Source organism: Ctenopharyngodon idella, chromosome 18, assembly GCF_019924925.1.
Source record: "Ctenopharyngodon idella isolate HZGC_01 chromosome 18, HZGC01, whole genome shotgun sequence".
Classification (NCBI taxonomy): domain Eukaryota; kingdom Metazoa; phylum Chordata; class Actinopteri; order Cypriniformes; family Xenocyprididae; genus Ctenopharyngodon; species Ctenopharyngodon idella.
In genome coordinates this window covers 30,587,375-30,613,759 of record NC_067237.1, presented here as the reverse complement: position 1 = coordinate 30,613,759, position 26,385 = coordinate 30,587,375, and the positions used below count along the sequence as shown (strand labels likewise).

Here is a 26,385-nt window from a genome sequence, read left to right as displayed (position 1 = left end):
TGTTCCACTTCAGGTCCTGAGACAGTTCTACTCAGCCATCATCGAGTCATTTTAAAATCTAGTCAGAGTTCATCACTTGTGTTAAGAGAGATTCTTATTCTGTATTTATCCACGATTACAAAAAAAATGTTTTTGAAATGTTTGTATGTACCTGTTTCTCTGCCTGAATTCTCCTGATTGATTGGCTCTCATGTGTTTGGGTTAACACGTGCCTCATTGAGGGGGAGGAGCCTCTGCACAATGCTCGACCGGGATTGGTCAGACAGCTCATTCAGCACAGCCTCTCCACAGTCACTGGACACGCTGTTACATAGTCACCATGCTTAAAATACTGAAGTTTATGTAATCAATTATAAATCCATCATTATATACATTTTCAGATGTATCGATAATGAAACATGAATGTGATATAAACAGAAGTAAAACGGTATTTTTTATTTTTTTTTCACAGTCGATTAGTTATGAAACCCGCTGCGGCTTCTTTTGTAACCTGTCAACTCGTCATTCATTCGTTTTGTAACGCGGCTCGGCGCGCTCGCGGATACATTGTAGGCTATCTGTCCGTTTTTTTATGACTCAAACTGTTACAAATGATTTTGATATATTTTATGATTAATATTCATATTTATTGCGTCGAAAATTGACGGATTTGGTCAAAGAGAATGTCTGTAGGCAAAGATTTGAAGTACGTGTCTCAGGTCCGTGAACTCCTGAGAGAGCTGATGTTGGGTCGTGAGGATCCGGACGGGTTTTTCTGTCTGTGTTTGTCTCTGCTGGGGGACTCAGACACCCGAACACACTTTCTGGACGTGATCAAACCCCTTTCATTCGGACATGAACATCTACACAGTCAGCTGACTCAAATCTTTCTGGAGTACTTCTCTAAGGTAGTGTGTGGATATCTGTCTGTCTGTCTGTCTGTCTGTCAAATTTATTTAATAATATACAAAACATATTTATAAAACATTGTCGCAGAGACAAGTCAAATACCTAAATAAAGTGTGTATATACTGTGTGTATATATATATATATATATATATATATATATATATATATATATATATATATATATATATATAATTAACAATTTCTTATACATATATTCTTATACATATAAAAACATACATATAATAAGAATGTATTAAATTGATCAAAATTACAGGAAAGGCTTTTACATTGTAACAAAAGCTTACAATGTTTAAATGTTCTTTTTAATTCTATGAATAACTTTCTATCAATAAGAATCCTGAAAATAATAAATTTCCAGAAAATTATTAAGCAACACAACTGTTTTCAACATTGATAATAATAAGACATGTTTCTTGAGCAGCAAATCAGCATATTAGAATGATTTCTGAAGGATCATGTGACACTGAAGACTGGAATAAATTCAGCTTTGCATCACAGGAATACATTTTAAAATGTATTAAAATAGAAAAGTGTTATTTAAAATTGTAATAATATTTCACAATATTACTGTTTTTACTGTTTTTGATCAAATGTAGCATTGGTGAGAAGGAGACTTTCATATATGTATTTCAGGGGTTTACATTACACATTAAAATGTTTGTTGCATAGAGCATAGTAATGTTAAAGACATTTTTTTTCTGTTGATTTTTCAGGATGAAGCAGATGAATTAGAGCTGGCCTTAACACTGTCTCTTAATGAAACCAAACAAATCAAAAGAGATTTTAGGCAGCAGGATTCAGACCATCTCCCTAATGTGCCTCCCTGTTACAAAAGCTATGCTGACATGACTACAGTAACTTCAGGTGCTGATCAGCCAAAAGTCAGTGTAGCTTCAAAGAACCAGCCTATTGCAAAATGGACACTAGATACTGAAGTACATAAAACTACATGTGCCATTAAAAACATAAATAAAGACGATGATCTCAAAGTTGCAAAGTCAACGAGGTCACAAAGGCGTCGTCTGCGTAAGAAGCAACTTTTGTTGAAAAACCCATCAGGACCTCGACCCGTTCTGCTGTGGTTCAGAAGGGACCTCCGCATGTGGGATAACCCTGCTCTGATTGGCTGCCTGGAGCTTGGTGCACCAGTCATACCAGTCTTTTTGTGGAATGCAGTGGAGGAGGAGGGGCCTGGGGTTACCGTCGCAACTGGTGGGGCGTCTAAATACTGGCTGCATCAGGCACTAGTGAGTCTAAACCTTTCTCTGGAGCAGCTTGGCAGTCACTTGGTGACCCTGAAGGCAGAGTCCTCATCTTTGACAGCGCTGCAGGGGTTGATTGCTGAGACGGGGGCAGCATCGGTTGTGGCAACGGCCCTGTATGAGCCGTGGCTGAAGGAAAGAGATGACAGCGTGTGGGAGACACTGGAGAAACAAGGTGTTAATTGCCACATCTACCATTCCTACTGCCTTAGAGACCCCTACACGGTCACCACACGGGGCGTCGGGCTACGAGGTGGGTAATGCAGTGCAGCAGGTCAGGGCTGATTGGATGGAAATTGTGGGGATTCAATTTTTGCACTTTAGTGGTGATTGTTCATTTATTTTTAAAAAAAGAATACATTTTTGTCTGTAACTTGGACATGAATCATACCTTAAAGGGATAGTGTACCCAAAAATGAAGATTCTGTCATCATTTACTCACCCTCAAAGTTGTTACAAACCTAAATGTATTTCCTTCTTCTGCTGAACAGAAATGAAGATATTTTGAAGAATGTCGGTAACCAAACAGTTGATGGGCCCCACTGACTTCTATAATATGGGGGGAAAAAAATACTATAGAAGTCAATGGGTCCCATCAACTGTTTGGTTTCCAACATTCTTCAAAATATATTCTTTTGTGTTTAGCAGAAGAAAGAAATTCATACAGGCTTGAACAACATGTGAGTGTGTGAGTAAATGATGACAAAATCTTCATTTTTGGGTGAACTATCCCTTTAAAGGATTGGTTCACTTCAAAATTCAAATTTCCCCCCCATGTCATCCAAGATGTCTTTCTTTCTTCAGTTGAAAAAAAATTAAGGTTTTTAAGGAAATATTCCAGGATTTTTCTCCATATAGTGGACTTAAGTGGCTACCAACGAGTTAAAGATCCAAATTGAATTTAAATGCAGCTTCAAAGGGCTCTACACGATCCCAGCTGAGGAATAAGGGTCTTATCTAGCGAAACGATCAGCCATTTTCTGAAAAATAAAACTTATATACTTTTTAAACACAAATGCTCGTCTTGCACTAGCTCTGCCATGCACCACGCATCCTGAATCACATTGGAAAGGTCACATATGACGTAGGCGGAAGTACCGAGCAAGTGTTTACAAAGCAAACGTGCAAAAACTAAGTCAAACAGCGTTTACAAAAAAAAAAAGGTAAAACAATTATGTTGGACGATTTTGAATTTGGCGGAGAAAATGAGATGAAGTTTTTCGTCCTACTGCGGTACTTCCGCCTACATCACGCATGACCTTTCCAACGTGATTACGTAATGCGTGGTGCATCGCAGAGCAGTGCAAGACAAGCATTTGGGGTTAAAAAGTATATAATTTTTATTTTTTTTAGTAAATGACTGATTGTTTCGCTAGATAAGACCCTTATTCCTCGGCTGGTATCGTGTAGAGCCCTTTGAAGCTGCATTTAAACTGCAATTTGGACTTTCAATCTGTTGTACCCCGGTGAAGTCCACTATATGGAGAAAAATCCTGGAATGTTTTCCTCAAAAACCATAATTTCTTTTCAACTGAATAAAGAAAGACAGACACATCTTGGATGACATGGAGGTGAGTAAATGATCAGGAAATTTTAATTCTGAAGTCAACTAATTCTTTGAGGCAAGACACTACAGGTGAATAGGGTAAACATTTTAACTGGTGCTTTAAAACTCTTTAGTGGGCGTTGTGTCATGTTTCATATCCCAAAATGTACTGCACTATTTTATATCACAATCATTTTGTGATATCAGCTTCAAATTTGGAATACAACTTGGTTAGACATATGGCTATGATTCCAAATTATTTTGTAAAATATATATTTTGTATAATATAAAAACATTTGGCAAAGTACATTTGCTTTATAGTAAAGTTTTCTGGCTCAGTGCATGAATAAAAACCGAGAAGCTGATCTTTAAAGATATGTATTGTAATTGAAATCTACAGATGCGAATAGATTCAGTGGAGTAAAATAAACTCTTTTAATGTGTATTTGGATGTTTTCTTTGCATTAGTCTGAAAGAAGTCACCTTATGGAAGCAAAATAACCTAAAATCTAAAAAGTTGACCAGTGCCTGAAAAAGAAAACAATGGTTTTGTCTATAGTGTCATGTGGTTTGTTGAAAGAGATGTGCTAATACTTTTCTAAGCAAATTAAGACAGAAAAATCCTATAGACTTTGCCCATTTTTAGGGATCTGGGGCAATTAAAACATCCACCATAGCAATTTCACAGCAACACACTGATAATTGCAACGCCCTGGCAAACACCTTCTACACCCTAGCATGATGGCTGCAACTTTTGCATGGGCAAGCACAACCAATATCTTTTAAAGTGCTAGTTGTTAAAGTTTCTAAATTTATTTGCAGGTATCGGCTCCGTCTCTCACTTTATGAGCTGCTGCCAGCAGAACCCTGTCAGTGGACTGGGAGCTCCACTGGATGCCCCCAGTGCCCTGCCTGCTCCCTCAACATGGCCGCAGGGATGCCCGCTTATAGATCTGGAGCTTGCACGCATGCCACGCAGGAAAGATGGCACAGAGGTGAAATATTCAAACCACTTTTTTTTTTCTTTTTTTTTTTAAAGTTGAACTTTTTTTAGAACACCATGTCACGCAAATGATGCAAGTCATGATCGCAACAGTTAAAGACTACCATCTAGCATGTTTACATAGAAAAACAATGCAAAAGTAGTGCAGTGGAATGCAAAAACTCTGAGATCTAAGTGCTGTTGTGATGTGTTACTGACAGATTGACTGGGCCATGAACATTCGGAAATCGTGGGACTTCAGTGAAGAAGGAGCTCAGGCCCATCTTGAGGCCTTCCTGCGAGATGGTAAGACACATTTCCAGGGTACATGTTTTAAGGTAGAAGTATTACAATCCCATACATCATTTTGTACTCATCAATTGACTTCGTTGTAGGTGTGTACCGTTATGAAAAGGAGTCAAGTCGTGCAGATGCCCCCAACACCAGCTCTCTATCTCCATATCTGCACTTTGGGCAGCTGAGTGCACGCAGCCTATTATGTGACGCCCGTGGAGCTCGCTGCAGATCTCCCAAATTCCAGCGCAAATTGGCCTGGAGGGACTTGGCGTACTGGCAGCTGTGCCTTTTCCCAGACCTGCCCTGGGAGTCCCTCAGGCCACCGTATAAGGCAAGATTCCCATTTATTATTCCCACTTTATGCTTGTGGTTGTATGGAAAGTGTGAGATCATGTCTAGCTAGTAATATTGCAATTAGGATGGAATATTGGTGTCAAATCATGTGACTTATTGGAGAGAAAAATGCTATTACTTCATAAATTTTGATAATCAATTGCACAAACAAACAAACAAAACATAGACCTACAATCAAGGAGAGACCCGAGCCATCAAAGAAACTCTTTTTACTTAGGCCAGTAAGAAACCACCAAGAACACACTAGCAACCACATATTAATGCTAAGTCAAGTCACCTTTATTTATATAGCGCTTATATATAGCAGATTGTTTCAAAGCAGCTTTATAGTGATAAACAGGAAAATAAAGATCAATGATCATTGTCTCATTGTTCAGCTGAAGTCAGTTCAGTGTTGATTCAGTTCAGTTTAATAACTGTGTAAAGTTCATGCCCTAGCAACCACCCGCAACATCCTAGAATCTTGGTGGCGAATTTTGCATTGACAATCATCAGAATTTGTGCGTCTAGTTATGCGATTATCATCATGATTACATTTGTATACTCAAAATGTTTTACCCATGTGCAGGCTATGCGCTGGAGTTCAGATCGTGTCCATCTGAAGGCCTGGCAGCGTGGATTCACAGGGTACCCGCTGGTAGATGCAGCAATGAGACAGCTGTGGCAAACTGGCTGGATGAACAACTACATGAGACATGTGGTGGCCTCCTTCCTTATTGCTTATTTGCATATTCCCTGGCAAGAAGGATACCGCTGGTTTCAGGTGACAGCAAATTTATTCTCATGATTCTGTTGATTTAGAGCTGACTATATAATGTGATACTATAGCTAATGCAAGACCCCTAACTATAAGTATTTATATTCTGCACATAACTCATCCCAGACCTCACATCTTTTTTTTTTCAACATTAATTAATTCAACAGCTCTAGTTGGGAGTGGGCTATTTTGATTTATCCAGTAAGAAACCACCTTTCCAGAGGTGTAAAGAGTACCTGAAAAACCATACTTGAGTAAAAGTACAGATACCTTAGAGCGAAAATGACTCCATTACGAGTTATAAGTCAACAATTCCAATACCACTTGAGTAAAAGTCTTACCCCCTGTTTCACAGACAAGGCTTAAGCCTAGTCCCAGACTAAAATGCATGTTTGATCTGAAAGCAACTTGCATTGACATATCTTAAAATATGTCAGTGCCATTGTTTTGTCTCAAGATGCACACAAGTCATGATTTTTTCTAGGGCATGTATATAAAAGCTACTTAAATATCCTAATTGAACTAAGGCCTAATCCTGGCTTAAGCCCTGTCTGTGACACCAGGACATATTTTACTTGTACTGAATATAGGCTCAATGATGCACTTACTAGTCCTCAACACCTAAGAGACATGCCAGTGAAAAACAAGAATCAGGTGATTTGTGAGGAGAGCAATCACATGTTTATTTTTTAAGGTCAAAATAAAACTGAACACCTCCAAATTGCAATAAATCAAGGTCGACACAACAGCCTCTTAAACATCTACAAACTCTCAAGTCTCAGTTCAGCTCAAGTGCTCAAAAAGAAAATCAATATCCTTCAAAAAGGTCTCTTCAATATAAGGCAGAGGGTCTGACGGCAGAAGGTCTGGACTCTATCGCAGCTTTCATTGGCCAAGGACCGCCCAAGAGGACGTTTGACTGACATGTAATGCAACCAATCAGAGATCGTTTTGTTCCGTGTCATGTTTAGGGGCATGAAAATGTACAGTCGATGTCCCTAGAATAACAGACCGGCGTGCATCTAATAAATTATTCATTCAAGAACGTTGTGCAAGTTTACAATGGAGCCGTGAACTTCACATACTTTTGAAAATCCAGCATTTAGTTGATCCTGGTAAGCGCTCATTGTCACAGTTGTAAACACAACGGCGTTCTTCTTCCACGAGGGGGTTTGGCGTCATGGCATTTGTTTCCAGGCGGACCATTAAAGAATGCGACACACATGTCTCCCGGACATCTGTAGAATTCAACCAACCAGATGACGACTTTTGAAAATCCTGAAGTGTTTCCAGTTAAGTGTGCAATATGCATCAGACGTTCAGCCAACAGTCCATGGTCATGACATCTGAGGCTGAAACTAACTTGCACCTGATGTCATCAGCCTCATTACTGACTACACCCATGTCCTCCTCTCATATATAAATACCTGCGATTCAGCAACTACTTGCTAATGTACTCACATTGGTGAAAAGTAGCCTTGTTGACAAGTTGGGTGAGTAAGGGCAAAACACACAAAATATAGTACCTTCAATGCCCTGTATATGGTGATATCGTTTCTTTTGTAACAGAAATAAACTGCTGCAGAAAAAGTTAGGTGCCATGCAAAATGTAACTTATTCAAAAATGTAGTTAAGTAGAGTAAAAGTTGCAGTCAAACTGCAATGTAGCCAAAAAGATACTTAAAGGGGTGGTTCAGTGTTTTTTTTCTAGGCTTGATTGTGTTTATGGGGCGTAGTTTAACGTCTTAATGCTTCATTTTTTTTTAAAAAATGCTGTATTTTTCATATATTTTACCTTTATTCTACCCCGCTGTTTCCCTTCTCCTAAAAACGCTCTGTTGAGATCCTGTTTCTATGAAGCCCCTCCCTCAGAAATACGCAATGGGCTCAGATTGGTTAGCTGGCCCTGTGTATTGTGATTCGCTGTCCGGAACACGTTGTCACGATTCACGTTGTCCGGAAACGTCACGCCCCTTACCATTACGGGCAAACGTCGCATGTGCTTCGATCAAAGTCCAGTCTTTGCTTCGGTGGAAATGTAAATAATGGCGTCAATATTGCCGTAGCAATTTAAGCCCGAATCAGACCCAGATAGCAGTAATGATGAAGAGGGTCAAGCAGAACCTCTGCAAGCACGGCTTTTAATGGACGTTTATGAATGTTAAGTATTTTTGTTTGTATTTGTGTCAAAGTGTTTAGATATACTGTAACTTGTAAATGTAACTGCTGCCACATAGTGTTCTGATTAAAGCTTTACTGTAGCTGAATACATGACTGAGTAGTAGCATTTTTGTAAAGGTATTGTTTAATTTATAGCATGAACGAGCATGTGGGTAAACACAACATAAAAGCCGGATTAAAACAATGCTGTACACTGATAACAGAAACGCAGAGAAACACCAACAGAAGTTCGCTGGTGTGATTACATAGAAGTTTGTTGGCGTTTGTTGAAGTATGAAATAGAATTTAGCTAACTGGCTAGCGAAGCCAAACCTGGTCTTTGTTTACGTCCCAGAAACTTTAACTTTATAAAAAAATAAAACATACTTACAGTTTGGGGCCGATAAACAGCAGCTTCTGCTTTTAAAATGGGAACTGCTCCATCTTTAAGTAATAGCCTTTGTGCAAATCCAGCATTGAACTTGTGTAGATTCTGGAAGCTGTCTTCCATAAAATGTGTAGCACAGACAGCTAAATTAGCATTACAATTAGAATTAAACATAAATTTTAAACATTGTTCCCGAATTCCAGCATCCCTAGGAAGAAGACTTGTATGCACACGACATGGCCTCGCCCACTTTTTTGTGTTTATGTTAATTGCAGGGTTTATGATGTCACCAACCCGGGTAGAAGCTCGTTGTAGTCCAAACCGGTCGTTTTTGTAGGCATTAAACTGCCATAACTTTAAAAGACAATATCTCAGTTTGCATTTAACTTTCAGCGCTGTAACTTTGTAGATACTGTTTATGCTCAAGCAGCAACATTACACACTAACTAAAGTTAAAAAAGTGAAATCGCAATGAACCACCCCTTTAAGTACAGTAACTAATTACATTTACTCCAATACTCTACACTACTGCACCTAGCAACCAGTCAAAGTACCCTAGAAACCAGATAGCAACACCCTGGCAACCACCTGTATCACAGTAACATTGTGCTGGCAAGTTTAGCTTTTTTTTTTTAGTTTCTGGTTTATTGATAGAAAATGTGTCAATGCTGCTAGAAATGACCTGCAATGGACCTTTCAACATCTCAACACTTTTTCTCCATTTTATAGGACACGTTGGTAGACGCTGATGTTGCCATAGATGCCATGATGTGGCAGAATGGAGGAATGTGTGGACTGGATCATTGGAACTTCGTCATGCACCCTGTTGATGCAGCACTGACCTGTGACCCCTATGGCACCTATGTGCGGCAGTGGTGTCCTGAACTGAAGGCACTTCCCGATGACCTCATCCATAAGCCCTGGAAGTGTCCAGCGTCAATGCTGCATAGGGCAGGTGTGTTATGCTAATCTGCTCACGGTTATTTCAGACTGAGACAGATTAAATATGATTATACTATTAATATCACATGCAAATAGTCAATTTATAATGCTTTATTTAGAGCTTCATATTTATAATGGTCAAATAATTTAAAATGCACAAGTCCAGCTATATTGTTGATTGTTAAAAAAAAAAAAAAAAAAGCCATTCAGGTCAATTTACTATTAAGGGATGGGCGGTATACCAAAAGACACGATAAACTGGTAGAAATTTGACATCCACCTCTATCATGGTTTCAAGCTTTTTAAGCTCTGCCAATTTAAACATTTGTGCAATTTTCGTGATAATACATGAAAGGGTATTCAATTCACATACTGTTCTGATAGATGCAGAATTAGATGCTTGAATTGCATTCTTTTTCATGTCGTATTGCACTTAAATTGTATACGGTTGGTTTAAAAAGTTTATCCTTTTCATGCTTTTGAGCTTAGCCAGTTTAAATATTCGAGCGATTTTAAACCATTTCAGCACGGTAAGATGTGAAAGAAAACTTAATTCTGTATTTGCACGCTGTTCTGACGGATGATTTTCTGCGAGCAAATACACAAAACGCATCCTCTGTATCTTATTGCACTTAAATGGTTTAAATTGATTTGAAAAGTTTATCCTTTTCATGCTTTTTTAAGCCTTGTCATTTTCAACAGTAGAGCGATTTTAAACCACTTAAGTGCAATAAGATGTGACAGAGAACTAAACAGAAAGCCGCCTGTCTGACAGAATGTGAGTACCGAATTGTGTTCTTTTTTCATTTCAAAATGCCCGTCTTGGTGTGTATTTATACGGAGCCCCGGACATGACATGCAGGAAAAAAATAGTAGGCTAAATTGCACATGATTAATAAATCGAGGGAACGAAATAGTAAATTTTTTTCTTGCATGTCATGTGCGGGGCTCTGTATATTTATGTAAACAACCCTGCTAAAAGAAAAATCCAGCATAAACCAGCATGAATTCCATTTTGGTCCAGGTTTATGCTGGTCAGAGCAGATATAGTGTGGTTTAGCTGGTGGACCAGCATAGCTGACCATGGTGTTCTCAAGCAAATCTGAGCTGGTCCACCATCACTCCCACTTCTTATGCTGGTCCCAGCATGCAAAACATACCTTATGCTGGTGACCAGCAGTGCTGGATTTTTCAGTTTTGAGTGTTAAGTTGTCTTAAAGTGAACTTTGAAATTTGGATTGTGACCTTTTAATGTCATCTAAAATCATTTGAAATGTTGTCATCATAACAACCTTATTTCCAGCAAAAATAACTATATTGTGATATATATTGTTATTCTGTTTCACTCTGAAAGATGTCACATTACGAAGGTAAAATGAGTTTGCTTAAACTGAAAACTGAGACAGATTTACTTAATTGTTATTTATAGGCCCGGTTTCACAGACAGGGCTTAGCCTAAGCCAGGATTAAACCTTAGTTCAATTAGGATATTTAAGTAGCTTTTATGAAAAAAACATTACTGGTGTACATCTTGAGACAAAACAATGGCACTGATTTATTATAAGGTATGTCAGTTCGAGTTGCTTTCAGTTAAAACAGCTCAAACATGCATTTTAGTCTAGGACTAGCTTAAGCCTTGTCTGTGAAACCTGGGGATAATCACAATTATACTATCTATTCAACCTTTCTGTTCACAGGTGTGGTTTTAGGGGGCAACTACCCAGAGCGGGTTGTTATTGACCTTGAGGAGCGACGTGCACAGTCTCTGCAGGATGTTGCGTCAGTGCGGAGGCATTTTAGAGAGTTTGTAGACCAGCGATCAGGCTGTGACCTGGTGCCTCTGCCTGCCAGGCTGGTGCAGGAAACTCTGGGCAGTATGGAGGATGTTGTGAGGCATGAAGGAACTGGGTTCCTCCTCCCAGTCATCACACGCTTGGAGTTTAAACACCATTCAGAGGATCCAGACATGCAAGACAACCCATACAGCGCTGTACTAAAGGGCTACGTCAGTCGCAAACGAGACGAAACCATTGCCTTCCTAAACGAGCGAGACTTCACAGCCAGCGTGATGTGTGAGAACACACAGCGTAGAGAGAGGTTAGAGAGGGACTGTTGTCTTCTGGAGGGTCTACCTCAGCCCTCAGCCTCACGTGGCCAGGCCAGGCGTACCCCAACCAGAGACCCTTACAGCAAAGTGCCTGGAGGTGTCGCTATTCCCCACAGATAACTGAATGCTGAATGACATGTTAAGGCTGGAATACACTAAATGATTACTGCCATAGATTTTTTCCCCCCATGATTTGCAGTCTGGATCAGTTGATTGCAGTTGCCGAAAGTCAGCCAGTCTGCAGATTTTCGGTAGTCAAAAGTTGACAAATTTCACACATATTCACTTTTTTTTTTTTTTTTAGCTTCAGACTTTGATTCCTTCCAGTCAAGGGATATCAAATATATTTGATATTTTGAGCCAGTTTTTACACATACTGTTTTTTTGTCATGTTTCTCCTAGCAACAAGGCTCCTGTCAAGTTATGTAGTGTATTTCAGCTCTTAGTGCCTTTAATTTTTAAAACTAAATTTTAACATCCTTTTTAGTCGTACAGCACTTTGGTAAATAATTCAATACAAATGATCTATTTAGAATCTATTTTGTAATTAGATGTGCTGTCGTTGTCGCTCATGAGTTTATATAGCATACCATTACTTTTATAAGCTATTAGATCTAAGGTTTTCACCTGGTTACAAAAAAAGGTGGAAAAAAAGAAAAAAGGCACTACTCATTCATTACATTGAAGGAGGAAAATCAGAATAACATAGACCTTTGATATTATTTTGACTCACAAGCAAAAGGAAGTAAATAGGGTCCATTTTGTTTTCATGTTCATTATAAATGCAACATGAGCAAATTTCTTGTTAGCACATCCATCATGGTGCTGGAAACTGTTCAATATTTAACATACACTATATTGCCAAAAGTTTTGGGACGCCTGCCTTTACGTGCACATGAACTTTAATGACATCCCATTCTTAATCCGTAGGGTTTAATATGGAGTTGGCCCACCCTTTGCAGCTATAACACCTTCAACTCTTCTGGGAAGGCTTTCCACAAGGTTTAGGAGTGTGTTTATGGGAATTTTTGAACATTCTTCTAGAAGCGCATTTGTGTGGTCAGGCACTGATGTTGGCGAGAAGGCCTGGCTCGCAGTCTCCGCTCTAATTCATCCCAAAGGTGTTCTATCAGGTTGAGGTCAGGACTAGAGCTGGGCGATAAAGCGATAACGATATGTATCGCGATAGACACGTGATCGATATCAATAAAAAATGTGTTCGATAAAACGTTCGATATTTTTTTTATTCTTCGTCGGAAGAAAACAGAGGTTGCGAAGCAAGTTTGGTTGCATTAACAAAGGCACTCGCTCTCTGGTAACCTAGCAACATAGGGAGTGACACGCTAACAGCCAATCATGTAACAGTATCAAGTTTGGTTGCGCCATATCGTTGTCTCGTGCTGGTCTGCTGGATTCCTCTTCAGTAACCGGCAACTGATGAGCAGAAAATGAGTGCCGCAGCAAGCGAGGAAATTGTAAATAAAAGAGGAAAAGTCAGCTCGCCAGTATGGCAGTTTTTGGATATTATAAGTCTGACCGTAGTCAGACCAATGTCGTCTGCAAATTATGCAAGACCGTCGTCCCCGCCAAGACTGGTAATACCAAGAACTTGATGTACCACCTTAGCCGCACTCACCCTTTGGAGCACAGCCGTATTCAACCAACAACATCTGTAGCTGCAACACCACACAACATTTTAATTATTTGAGTTTTCCATGGTTGTTGACATTTCTGTCTTAATAACTGAGGGGATTATGATCAGAGGAAGGTTAAGTTTAAAATAAAAATGTTTAAATGTAATATATTTTTCTCCTGGTCCTTATTTTAAATGGGTCAGAAAAAATATCAATAATTATCGATATCGACCGATATGAAACACTGATATCGTGATACAGTTTTCAGCCATATCGCCCAGCCCTAGTCAGGACTCTGTGAAGGCCAGTCAAGTTCCTCCACACCAAACTCGCTCATCCATGTCTTTATGGACCTTGCTTTGTGCACTTGTGCGCAGTCAAGTTGGATCAGGAAGGGGCCATTCCCAAACTGTTCCCACAAAGCTGGGAGCATGAAATTGTCCAAAATGTCTTGGTATGCTGAAGCATTAAGTGTTCCTTTCACTGGAACTAAGGGGTCAAGCCTAACCCCTGAAAAACAACCCCACACCATAGTCCCCCCTCCACCAAACTTTACACTTGGCACAATGTAGTCAGGCAAGCACCGTTCTCCTGGCAACCGCCAAACCCAGACTCGTCCGGATTGCCAAACAGAGAAGCATGGTTCGTCACTCCAGAGAACACGTCTCCACTGCTCTAGAGTCCAGTGGCGGCGTGCTTTACACCACTGCATCCGACGCTTTGCATTGCACTTGGTGATGTAAGGCTTGGATGCAGCTGCTCGGCCATGGAAACCCATTCTATGAAGCTCTCTACGCACTGTTCTTGAGTTAATCTGAAGGCCACATGAAGTTTGGAGGTCTGTAGCTATTGACTCTGTAGAAAGTTGGTGACTTCTGCGCACTGTGCGCCTCAGCATGCGCTGACCACGCTCTGTGATTTTACGTGGCCTACCACTTCGTGGCTGAGTTGCTGTTGTTCCCAATTGCTTCCACTTTGTTATGATACCACTAACAGTTGACTGTGGAATATTTAGTAGTGAGGAAATTTCACTAATGGACTTATTTCACAGGTGGCAACCTATATCACTGGTACCACGCTTGAATTCACTGAGCTCCTGAGAGCAACCCATTCTTTCACAAATGTTTGTAGAAGCAGTCTGCATGCCTAGGTGCTTGATTTTATACACCTTTGGCCATGGAAGTGATTGGAACACCTGAATTCAGTGATTTGGAGGGGTGTCTCAATACTTTTGGCAATATAGTGTATTTATGATTTTTTTTTTTTTCTTTAAAAGGTATTTCTTAAAACAATAATAAAATTCATTTGCAGACATTGGGTTCTATATTTCATACATCTCTGAAAAGCACATTTGACTTCAAAAGCAACATTTCTAATGCAATAAAAACAATTAAACCAGGTAAGAGTTTTTAAATAGTCATTTAATGATGTTAATTAATGTTAATCACTTTCACTCAATTATGATTCCTCAAAACCAACAAAGATTTCATCAGATTTCATAACGGTCCTTATTAAGTATTATTTATACTTAATAGCTTATTCCAAGCAATGACAAGCGTTCACAGAAACAGTGTGACATCTACAAAAGAGATGAGACTGTTACATAGGCTGTGCGTGATCTTCAAATCTCTGTGGCTAGAAAATGACTGGCTCAATCCAACCAGGTCTGCTTGTTGCTTTCCAAGCGTAGTGCATAATGTTGTGACCATGTGGTCCCCTCTATTGGCTGGGTGTGGCTTGAAGGGAAAATATATTTAGAAGAATATCTAAACTAAATCAACTACAAACAAATGTATTTGATGAAGAAATAAACATTTCTTAATTGATTCTTTTTAAATTCTCCCCCATATGCAACAGGTCAGCAGAACGCTCTAGTCATCTATAGATTTGATGTATCTCTCATAAGCAGCTTCATCCATCAGTCCATCTAATTCCTCAGGAACAGATAGAGTCATCTTCATCAGCCAGCCTGTGAACAAAACACACACTTAACGGTGACAGAATTTCTATTTTTGAGTGACCTATTCCATAAACCTGGTCACAAGAAGTTAAAAGACTTCAGGCTGGTTTGTGTCAAAACAAGTTTGGAGAAATGTCTCACCATCTTTATAACAAGACTTGTTGACCAGTCCAGGGTTGTCCGCCAGGGCATCATTGACATCGGTCACCTCCCCCGTTAGAGGAGAGTACAGCTCACTCGCTGCTTTAACACTCTCCAGAGTACCGAATTCATCTACAATACAGATTTCAGAACATACAGAAACAAAATAATAACTAATCATATAATATCTGCTTAATTAACCAGAACAATTAACTCATACTGAGAATGCACTTTTATAAATATAGTTTTACCTGACTGTGATAACTTTGTGCCAACTTCAGGGAGACCACAGTAGACCACGTCCCCCAGTGCCTCCTGGAAACAGTGAATTATAAACGCATGAAAATAAAGCCTATATAGTTCACATACCTCTTCCTATAAAAATTAAGCTTTAATAACCAGCCTTACCTGAGCAAAATTACTAATGCCCACTGTTGCCACACCACTGTCCACACGAACCCACTCGTGTTTGTCTGTGAACTTAAGTGCTGCATGACAGAGAAAACAGATTTGTTTGTGTCTCAGGCGAATCGGGTAACACCGTAAACAATTAAGATTTATAAATGCACATAAAGATGCATTCAATTGTAATACAGGCAATTCAATCGTAAATGGATTGATCTCTGCCATTATAAAGCATTTAAAAATGATTGCAAGAGCAGATAGATAGATAACTTGATGACTTTAAATGCATATCTGGCATTTAAAGGCAATTAATATCACTTGTTAATATCAATGTGATCACAAACTTTCACGCGTGGAGCCTGTAAACTTTCCTAAGTGTGTATACCTGCGCGAAATGGAGTGGTTGTGTTCAGGAACCTTTTATAGCATGTCCTCGCCAGTAGTCTAGTTGGAGTCACAGCGATTCTGTTTGAGAGTCGAGGTAGAGAGGAGGTCAAACTAACAGAAGCACATCGTAATATTGTGCACATCGCCATTATTCCCCGTACGCATATAACAATGGACGCCGGCGCGCCTCGATGATGTCATTATTCGAATAGACTATGCGCGCCAAAGCGGTGCTTGAGGTGTGTGCTCGGTTTTGTTTAGGAAGGAAAGTGTATCTAGTGTATCATTTGTCTTATATCTATTTCTAGATCTATAACAGGATACTTAATATAGACATAAACATTTTAGATATCCATATCAAGGTTTTGCTTTAAATTTACGTGTATGTAGATAGGTGTTGTAACTGATCACTTCACTGAAATTCAATTAAATAGTTCTGTGGTGTAACAAATTACACTTTTAGTACAAATAGGCCTAATATCTTAATATGAGACCATAAAACTATACATAATAATAATAATAATATATTATTATTAAAAATTTAGTAAAAAAATATTTATAAATAAATTATTATTTAAAAAAAATACATAGCCTATTTATTGAGGGAAATTTTGAATAGAGGGAAAATATAATTGATAAAGAATAACGGATTCAATCAGTTCATAAGCGAAAGTGAATACAAAAAAGTAAACTGATCAATTTAGAACAAACTATCAAAGTATTTATGTGCAATGTTAGTTTTATTTTTTCAGAAGGCTTTGGCAGTTCAATCCTATTTAGGATTTTTTCAGGCACTGAGATTGTCTTAGGGTGTTGTGTTCATTAGCCTATATTGTTTTGTTGAAGTATCATATTTAGTATACATATTTAGCCCAGTGTGTCCATCCAGCACATTGAAATAGACGTGCAGAAGTAACCACAGCAACAGTGGGCGCTTTCCGTTGGCGTTGGGATTCTTGTTCGACAAAATGTAAGTCCTGTCATAAGGCCTACATTAATTTTTTAGACATGTATGTCGCAAGTAGAAGTTTTGTAAACTCTTTACGAGTTAGGTAATGTCAAAAACATTTGGTTTCGTGAGACAAAACAGATTTTCCCCGAAAATTATACTCGCATGAAATGATCTTACAATGTCGACCACTTGATAATCATTTAACAATTCGTACTAACGTTACCCAAATTTGAATAACAAAAATTAGGTTACAGTAGACGTTCGCGAACAGAAGTCGCGTTGACCTCGATATAACGCAACAGGCTGCTTAAAAGCTAGGATCTGTAACGGACGGCTACATCGACGAATTGTAACTATATTACGATTCAGTTAGTCAAGACAATATCCTCAGTATTTGATAAGGATACAAATATGAAAGCTATAAATCTAATAAATAAATGCACCTCAGTTGACTGAGCTGTGAACTGTCTAAACCATTGTAAAGTTAAAGTAAACTTGTGGTCACTTCACCAGCAACTGGAATATCACCTGATCTATATGCCATTCCATACATCAGGTATGAGTGCTCGTGCGCTTTTACCTGCGCGCAGGTGCGCTCCCTCCTCCTGATGCCGCAGGTGCGCGCAGGTACATCTTCCTCCTCTGACTGAACAGAAGATGGACGTTTATCCTTCACTACTCTGGGACAAATCACAATAGTTTGTTAATCGTACCTTAGATATTTTAACTTGATTAATCCTATAAGAATCTTTTTCCAACGGAGAATTTCAATCGATCCTCCTAAAATGAAACTTGTCATTTCATGATTGTTGAAGGACGTCCGTCGCTCTGAGATGAACGAAAAGCGGGACATTAAACTGTTTTCACTCTGTACACTTTTCATTTTCAAGCTATTTGTGCTTCAAGGTAAGTATTTTAATTTTTAACCATCTAAATTAATTGGTGACCTTTCTAAAGTTTCCTGAAATACCCTATTTATTTATCCCTACTACAGTAAAATTGTGGTAATGATGTTTTAGCCATAATGCATTCACCAAAATAGCAAAGATTCTGAAAGTATCAGACACTTTTTGAAGGACATTCCAGAATAATTTATTAATGTGGTAACTATGATGTTTTAGCAGAAAATGTATTTACCATGGTAAAAAAATTGTAGGGTAAGGTTGCTATATTTGATAACATTTATGTAAACTCTGAATTATGTATTATGCAATTCTATCTTAAGCCTATAAAATCCAATTTATAAAATCTTACAGTTTTGAGTACCCTATAAGACTATATTAGATGGAGCAGCTCTCCTACGTAGTTACAGCCTTCAATGGTTTATTTAAAAACGGAGTCGTTTTTTTGTTCTAATGCAATGTTTACAGGCCGAACTTTGTTAAGTTTATAAATACGCATAATTTTATGTTGATATAATTTTACTTTTGACAGGATTTATTTGCCAGGAATCAAACTCAGAAAATAAACTACCCAGGTATGTGTTTTTATAGGTATTAAACCTCTTGTTTTGGCGCTTTCATGACTTAAAAAAGTGTTAATAGATTGCAGTTTGATTATAGCTGAACTCTATCAAACACACATTACAAGGATCTTTTGAGTAGAGAGACAGTGTCAAGTTATATATGTAACCACTGATAAGATGTTAAGTGTTTGGTCTAATGTTTTGCTGTGTAACCATTAAACCATTTCCTTGAGAATCATTTGGTCCATCAGCGTGACTGTGTCTGTATGGCATCTTAAGTGTTTCTGAACCTTTAGTCTCACAGTCACCGCACTTTTAATACTGCTCTCTTTGTGCTGCTTTTAAAAGGAGGGTTAATGCACTGCGGCAGAAACGGGATCTCTTCCGTGAAGAGGTGAGTATACCTAAGAGAAAGTGGCAAGGGACAGAATGGAGTAACCAAACACACACACACACACACACACACACACACACACACACAAATACTGAGATACACTCTCAGTGCTGACAAAGCTGTCTTTGTGGAGTTTACACAAATACTACAGAGACTGAAAGCTCCAGTCCCAAATGTCTGCAGTGGCAAAACCATGTGTAGGAACGCCAAGACAAGTTCACCAATATGGCTTAGTGGCAAGACATGGTACTGTTGCCACTATAACTCATAAGACCCAAAGACTAAGCAAATTCTCAATACAATTTTTTTTTTCTCCGCAGACCCTTAGCGCAGTGCTGTCTGATTCAGCTCTCCCACGAAGAGTGCTTCATAATTATACAGCCAGAGATGCATCAACAGGTATTGCACATGTAAAAATATACAGTATTCAGTCTCACTTGATTTTGGATGCTAGAAATATCACTTATTAAATTATCCTTCAATACAAAAACATCATCTAGAGCCAACTTTGATAAAGATTGAATAAAATTTGTAAAAGGATTATCCAAAAACTAGTGGTCAATAAACAAGAAAAAGTAAAATTTAAGCGGTTGGTGGCTCTGGAAGGTTTGAGTAGATGAACCCAAAGTTTTGTCATGACAACTCTCTGAGAGATTAGCATGCTATTGGATGTGGCAATGTTAATGTATTTGGTCTTGGGGGAATAGATCTGCTACGGTGCCGCTGCAGAGCAAGTACAGACTTGCTACTGCCAATATATACACAGACATGCTGCTCTGAACATGTAAGACAGCAGATCTATACAGGTGGAGCTGGGGAAGGAGGAGGGTTTCTTAAGCGTGCTGCACACTGCTAACAGCAAACAATGCCAGGTATTTGAATGTTGAGCCGCAGCTCATTGGCTGCTGATGCCAGAGCAACCAATCAGCTGCGCTATGCAGATAACGATGTGATCGCTAACGAATTGAGTTAAATACCCCCTATGGTGAAAATCAAGTTTTTAATGTTGTTTATACAGTTCTGCTTGAAAGTTTGTGAACCACTTGCAGAACCTGTGAAAATGTGAATCATTTTAACAAAATAAGAGGGATCATGCAAAATGCATGTCATTTTTTTATTTAGTACTGTCCTGAGTAAGATATTTTACATAAAAGATGTTTACATAAAGTCAACAAGACAAAAAATAGCTGAATTAATAAATATGACCCAATTCAAAAGTTTGTGAACCCTTGATTCTTATTACTGTGTGTGGTTACCTGGATGATCTACGACTGTTTTTTATGTTTTGTGATGGTTGTTCATAAGTCCCTTGTTTGTCCTGAGCAGTTAAACTGAGCTCTGTTCTTCAGAAATATCCTTCAGGTCCTAAAAATTCTTCAGTTTTCCAGCATTTTTTGTGTATTTGAACCATTTCCAGCAGTGACTGTATGATTTTGAGATCCATCTTTTCACACTGAGGACAATTGAGGGACTCAAACACAACTATTAAAAAAGGTTCAAACATTCACTGATGCTCCAGAAGGAAGCACGTTAAGACCCGGGGGGTGAAAACCTTTTGAATTTCAAGATCAAGGAATATTGTACTTAATTTGTCTTCTGGCAAACATTTAAGTGTCTTCTGTTGCTTCCAAAGGGCAGTACTAAATGGAAAAAAAAAAAAAAAAAAGATATTTAAACAAAATAAGTAAAATTTGGACATCTTTATCCTGTTCAAAAGTTTTCACCCCCCAACTCTTAATGCATCATGTTTCCTTCTGAAGCATCAGTGAATGTTTGAACCTTTTTTTAACAGTTGTGTTTGAGTCCCTCAGTTGTCCTCAGTGTAAAAAGATGGATCTCAAAATCATACAGTCACTGCTGGAAAGGATTCAAGTATGCAAAAGATGCTGGAAATCTGAAGAATTTTCGGGAACTGGAGGAAATTTTCTGAAGAATATTGGGCAGTTTAACTGCTCAGGACAAACAAGGGACTCATGAACAACCATCACAAAACAAAAAAACAGTCATAGATCATCTAGGTAACCACACACAGTGTTAAGAATCAAGGGTTCACAAACTTTTGAGCGGGTCGTTTTTATAAATTCAGCTATTTTTTTGTCTTGTGGACCATATGTAAACATTTTTTTATGTAAAATATCTTACTCAGGACAGTATTAAATAAAAAATAACATGCATATTGTATGATCCCTCTTATTTTGTTAAAATTATTCACATTTTCACAGATTCTACAAGGGGTTCACTAACTTTCAAGCAGCACTATGTCTGTGTGGTGTTTTTAATATGCTTTAAGACAAACTATGTCCAAATTCATATGTTAACACCATTGCTGAGTATTTTCTCCTTAAAACTGCAGTGAAAAAAGCGGTCTGATTCACTGGTGTCTGTGACGTCACAAACTACCTTGTAACCAATCACGTCAACATGCCGGCGGGCTTTAGCATATCATTAACAGCGAATTAGCAGGGGAGTCTCGAGAGAAGCCAGGTTATCCTGGTATATTTTTCTGCTGATGTGAAAAATCGTGTAGATTTAGCAATATGGCGGATATGTGGTGTATATTACAATGATATGATGAACTATATGCCTTTCTCCACTGACGTTCTGAGTTGTTCAAAGCATAGAAGGCAGATGTCTGACTCTGACATAGGGAACTGGAACATGGTTTGTGTAACATTAGCAACACATTATTAGCTATTAGCTTGATAACATAGTCAAAAGGCTAATCATATTAATTTCCGTTATGTGTCCGACGTTGTAAAGAGTGATACCATTGTGCAGCGTTTATCTCAGTAAGTTGACCGAGTGGATCTCTGAGCTGGCGTGAGTGAGTGGAGGGGGGGTTAATTTGCATATTCATTGATCCACGTATATTAAATGAGGCAAGGGTGTAGAGTTACATTCAAGGTTTTTTAAGGCATGAAGACATTTTTTTTTTTTACAGGAAAAAAAAAAAGTTTAAATATGTCATTTTGGTGATCAAAGATGAGTTTTAAGGGATAAAATTATTGACTACAGGGGGACTTTAAGGACCTCTCAGCCTGCACCATCTACAGTTTCATGGCAGAACTTTGTATTTGATCAGATAACTAACTATATGGTTCTATGTGTTGCATTAAGGCCGTTTCACCAACAGATGCGACCAACGCGGACAATCACCAGATTATAGTATGTCACTTAGACATTCCACAACATTATACATGTTCAATTGGTGAAAACAAGCACTGACCAACAGACGCCAACAGGGGTGACACACTGATCCGACAAAACCAGACGAAGTGTTCGGCGTCTGTCGGTGCAGTGTGAATTGGCCTTTAGACTCCCAGGCAAAGGAAAATCAAAAATTTGTCCAAACAAAAACATTGAGGATGTGAAGCCTCGGTGCTTGGCCCATACTTTTAAGTTTTTCATTTGCTTTATTAGTAATACTTAGTGAAATTTGCCTTTTGTGTTTGTGTGTGTTGTAGAATATTGTGGGTGTCTTAATGGGGGCTGGTGCCAGGAGGAAGGACGCTGTGATTGTGCTCAATTCCAGGGTCTCGGGGAACGCTGTCAAATCAGTAAGAAACACGCACACACATACACACTCAAACACACATACAGGTTATATTAAATTCAAAATGAAGCTTGCTTCCATTTAATTATAGTGAGGTACATACGGTCTGATATTATCATCTGCCACCCAGTGCTGACCATTAAATGTGGATGAAGGAACCCTGAATTTAATTAATTTAAACAGCGTTGCTCATGGTTCCAGATAATCTATGTGACTACGTCTTACTTCATTTGGTAGCATTGGATTACAGATGTGCTGGGAATAGATTGCTGGCCACAGAGAGCTTCTGTATGTATGTTTAATTAACCAAGCACTGAAAAGGCCAGGCAGCTGGTGTGACCAACACAATAACAGGTTACTACATATACTGTATTATTGATAAAAGCCATACTGATTACATGCCCAACGGGGCATTGATTACATGGGGCACAAATATTGAATTAAATGGTTTAATAATCACTAACAAAAAAGTAACAAGAATTACCTTGATACTAATACCATGGTTTTTTGGGCACATCTCCCTGTACATTATTTGAAATACTATGTACACTACTGTTTAAATGTTTGGGGTCAGTACTATTTTTTTAGAAAAAAAATGAAAGGAAAAGAAATTAGTACTTCTATTGAGCGAGGATGTATTATATTGATTAAAAATGACAGCAAAGACATTTATCATGTTACAAGAGATTTCTATTTCAAATAAATGCTGTTCTTTTGAACTCTCTATTCATCCAAGCATACTGAAAAAATGTATTACAGTTTCCACAAAGATATTAATCAGCATTTTCAACATTGATAGTAATAAGAAATGTTTCTTGAGCATTAAATCAGCATATTAGAATGATTTCTGAAGGATCATGTGACACTGAAGACTGGAGTAATGATGCTGAAAATTCAGCTTTGCATCACAGGAATAAATTACATTTTAAAATATATTTGAATAGAAAACAGATATTTTAAATTGTAATAATATTTCAAACTTTCAAAAACATTTTAAAATCTTACCGACCCCAAACCTTTGAACTGTAGTGTACATATTGTGTTATCATTCAGTCCCTTAATTCTAATTCTAAGGTATTATCACCATCTTATACTGTCTCATGGTCCCACCACAGTACTTTGCTTTTTGTATAGGAATGATTTTTGATTTTTTTGTATCAGTTCCCAACCATGGTCAGGATAGGGATGGGATTTGCCGTTCATGGGGTCAGCATCATTTTGAGACCTTTGATGGAATGTATTACTACTTCCCTGGAACCTGTTCTTATATCCTGGCCAAAGACTGCCATTCCACAGAGCCCCAGTATACGGTGTGGGTAAGTTACAGCTACATCCGAATTTCTGCACTAGAACACAGGTCTGTTTGCTATGTCCGTTTTCTTATGTAATTTCTCTTTGGCAGGTTCATAACAGTCGTTCATGTAGAGGTTCGGTGTATTCATGTCCACGTGGTCTGAGTCTGTTCTTCCCAAATGAAGAGGAAATCTATATTAGTGGTTATCAGGTGCTCAAGGATGGACATAGGTGAGTTTGGATATACTCTACTGTTCAAAATGCATGTTTTTATTTAGAAAGAATTCATTAAATTAATCAAAAGTGACAGTAAAGACATTTATAATGTTACAAAAGATTTCTATTTTTAAAGAAATGCTGTTCTGTTCTTTTATTTTCATCAAAGAATCCTAAAAATGTATTACAGTTTCTACAAAAATATTAGGCAGCACAACTTTTTTCAACATTGATAATAAGAAATGTGTTAGAATGATTTCTGAAGGGTCATGTGACACTGAAGACTGGAGTAATGATGCTGAAAATTCAGTGTTGCCATCACAGGAATAAATTACACTTTAAAAGCAATCAAAATAGAAAATAGTTATTTAAATTGTATAATGATATTTCATAATATTACTTTTTTGCTGTATATTTGATCAAATAAATGCAGCCTTGGTGAGCATAAGAGACTTCTTTTGAAGCCATTACAAAATCTTACCGACCCCAAACTTGTCATGAATCTTTGATAAACTAATGAAAAAACTAATTAATGAATAAATGTACTAACGGAGGGATAAATAATTTGGAGTGTCTATTTACACTAAGTGCAAATAGCGTCCCTTGTTGGCAAACGTTATTTACACTAGCTCCGCCCACCAATGTCTGGTTGGGCCACTCAAGTTTAAAAAATGACAAGCGGAATTCAACATCTTCAGTGGCGCAGCAGTAACGAGTAAGGTTGGCTTTTAATGCGAGCGACATGGTTCGAATCCGCCTTTTGCCGAGCTTGCTCTTCTCCATTTTCCCATCACATTTCACACCAGAAATGCATTTCTTTTTAATAAAAATAATGTTTTAAAAGTGGAAATAAACTGCCGAACGATTGTTTAATAAAAGTGTTTATTGGGTAGGGTTAGGGGAAGGCGCAGGGAGGGATTTTATTCTCCCAATAAGGCGGCATCCATTTAATCATTTTAATAAATATAATCATTTACACTCTATCATATTATTGCATCCTGTAAATGTACAAAAATACTGAGGTGCAAATAGTATCTGCCAATATAAAGTAAGATAGCATCTTACTATTTATACTTATTGCAAAGAACTGCTACTTTTACATTGTGTAAATAGAATTTATCGCTATTTTCACCTAATGTAAATAGCATATCGCTAAGAAAATGCTGCTATTGTCACTTAGTGTAAATAGAACAAATCACTATTTTCACTTAGTGTAAATAGCATCTACATTTATTTGCACTTTGTGTAAATAGCATCTATCGCTAAGAAAATATGCTATTTTAACTTACAGTGTAAATGGCATCTAATAGCATATATCGCTATTTGCAATTATTGTAAATAACATCTATTGCTATTTGCACTTAGTGCAAATTGCCGCTGTCTAAATAATTCTGTTTGATGTGTATGTTTTGTCAGAGAACATTAGAAACCTGGACCACTAAATCAATTTTAGGTCATGATAGCATGATGATAATAAAATGGCAGAAAAGATCTTATGGCAACATATTTCAATATCAAACATGATCAACATTCTTGGGTTATTCTTTTTCATGTCCACATGTTCAGGCTGAGTCTGCCGCAGACAGTACGTAATGTTTTTATTGAGCGGTTGGCTGACTACATCCTGGTGAAGAGCACGTTTGGCTTCTCTCTGGCGTGGGACGGGAGCTCTGGAGTCTACCTCAAAATGACCGAAGCACACAAAGGAAGGCCTTGTGGTCTGTGTGGAAACTATAATGATGACGGATCGGATGATCTCAGCAGCAGCCGCGGTGAGACAAACAACCCTGGACACACACTTATCATCTCAGTCAGCAGCAAATTCAGGACAATTATATCAAAGCTGAGCAGAGCTGCATACTCCGTCTGAACACACCTGGCCTGGCCAATGTTTTCTATTTAGAGATGAGTTGTAACATTTTGGGGACAGTTTAATTCTTAATTCTTTGCTACAAATCTATTATGGTGTTTTTATTGCTTTGTATTTTGTATTGTCAGGTGTAGTCTCTGACGACATTGCTGAATTTGGGAACAGCTGGGCAGTAGATTTGCCCCATGAGAGACCCTGTCCTAAGGTTGATGATGATTTCCCTGGACCATGCTCATCTGAGTCCGATATGGATGTATGCTTCTACACACTGCATTCTGAATTTGAACTGAGCTAAATTGGTGTTAGTATGTATGATAGTTTAAAACAAGAGTTTATAAGAGGAGTCATACGTGCTTTAGTATGATTGTGCATTCGGTAAGATGTAAAAATTGCATGCAGAGTATTTTTGGT

At 38.1% G+C, this 26,385-nt stretch overlaps 3 protein-coding genes across 4 annotated transcripts in view; 2 read left to right on the top strand and 1 right to left on the bottom strand.

Moving 5' to 3' along the window:
• Window positions 1-209: 209 nt before the first annotated feature.
• Window positions 210-14,595, top strand: si:ch1073-390k14.1 (deoxyribodipyrimidine photo-lyase). Its single transcript, XM_051869836.1, has 8 exons — window positions 210-887; window positions 1,623-2,424; window positions 4,540-4,712; window positions 4,921-5,005; window positions 5,095-5,327; window positions 5,919-6,113; window positions 9,385-9,610; window positions 11,295-14,595. Exons 1-8 carry the CDS (start codon window positions 663-665, stop codon window positions 11,822-11,824), a joined length of 2,469 nt encoding a protein of 822 aa, XP_051725796.1. The 5' UTR covers window positions 210-662; the 3' UTR covers window positions 11,825-14,595.
• Window positions 14,596-14,740: 145 nt separating this feature from the next.
• gcsha (glycine cleavage system protein H (aminomethyl carrier), a) lies at window positions 14,741-16,427 on the bottom strand. Its single transcript, XM_051869857.1, has 5 exons — window positions 16,230-16,427; window positions 15,848-15,927; window positions 15,691-15,754; window positions 15,440-15,571; window positions 14,741-15,307 (listed from the first exon to the last, which is right to left on the bottom strand). Exons 1-5 carry the CDS (start codon window positions 16,378-16,380, stop codon window positions 15,210-15,212), a joined length of 525 nt encoding a protein of 174 aa, XP_051725817.1. The 5' UTR covers window positions 16,381-16,427; the 3' UTR covers window positions 14,741-15,209.
• A 1,089-nt stretch (window positions 16,428-17,516) lies between these two features.
• The window catches only part of otogl (otogelin-like), a 56,335-nt gene continuing 47,466 nt past the window's right edge, over window positions 17,517-26,385 (top strand). Inside the window, exons 1-9 of one of the 2 annotated variants that reach the window (XM_051869826.1) lie at window positions 17,517-18,089; window positions 18,618-18,660; window positions 18,997-19,042; window positions 19,363-19,441; window positions 22,507-22,599; window positions 23,757-23,911; window positions 23,998-24,119; window positions 25,671-25,876; window positions 26,103-26,227. In XM_051869826.1, the coding sequence (XP_051725786.1) occupies window positions 18,017-18,089; window positions 18,618-18,660; window positions 18,997-19,042; window positions 19,363-19,441; window positions 22,507-22,599; window positions 23,757-23,911; window positions 23,998-24,119; window positions 25,671-25,876; window positions 26,103-26,227 (942 nt within the window). In that variant the 5' untranslated portion in view covers window positions 17,517-18,016. The remainder of the gene's footprint in view (window positions 18,090-18,617; window positions 18,661-18,996; window positions 19,043-19,362; window positions 19,442-22,506; window positions 22,600-23,756; window positions 23,912-23,997; window positions 24,120-25,670; window positions 25,877-26,102; window positions 26,228-26,385) is intronic. The other variant, XM_051869824.1, reaches the window with a different exon arrangement.

Coding starts and splice junctions, on each gene's coding strand:
- si:ch1073-390k14.1 (XM_051869836.1), top strand. CDS start 663: ATGTCTGTAGGCAAAGATTTGAAGTACGTGTCTCAGGTCCGTGAACTC. Junction 5,006..5,094: donor TGAGGCCTTCCTGCGAGATG/GTAAGACACATT, acceptor ACTTCGTTGTAG/GTGTGTACCGTTATGAAAAG. Junction 6,114..9,384: donor AAGGATACCGCTGGTTTCAG/GTGACAGCAAAT, acceptor TCCATTTTATAG/GACACGTTGGTAGACGCTGA.
- gcsha (XM_051869857.1), bottom strand. CDS start 16,380: ATGGCGATGTGCACAATATTACGATGTGCTTCTGTTAGTTTGACCTCC. Junction 15,928..16,229: donor AACCACTCCATTTCGCGCAG/GTATACACACTT, acceptor TCTGTCATGCAG/CACTTAAGTTCACAGACAAA. Junction 15,755..15,847: donor GCATTAGTAATTTTGCTCAG/GTAAGGCTGGTT, acceptor CACTGTTTCCAG/GAGGCACTGGGGGACGTGGT.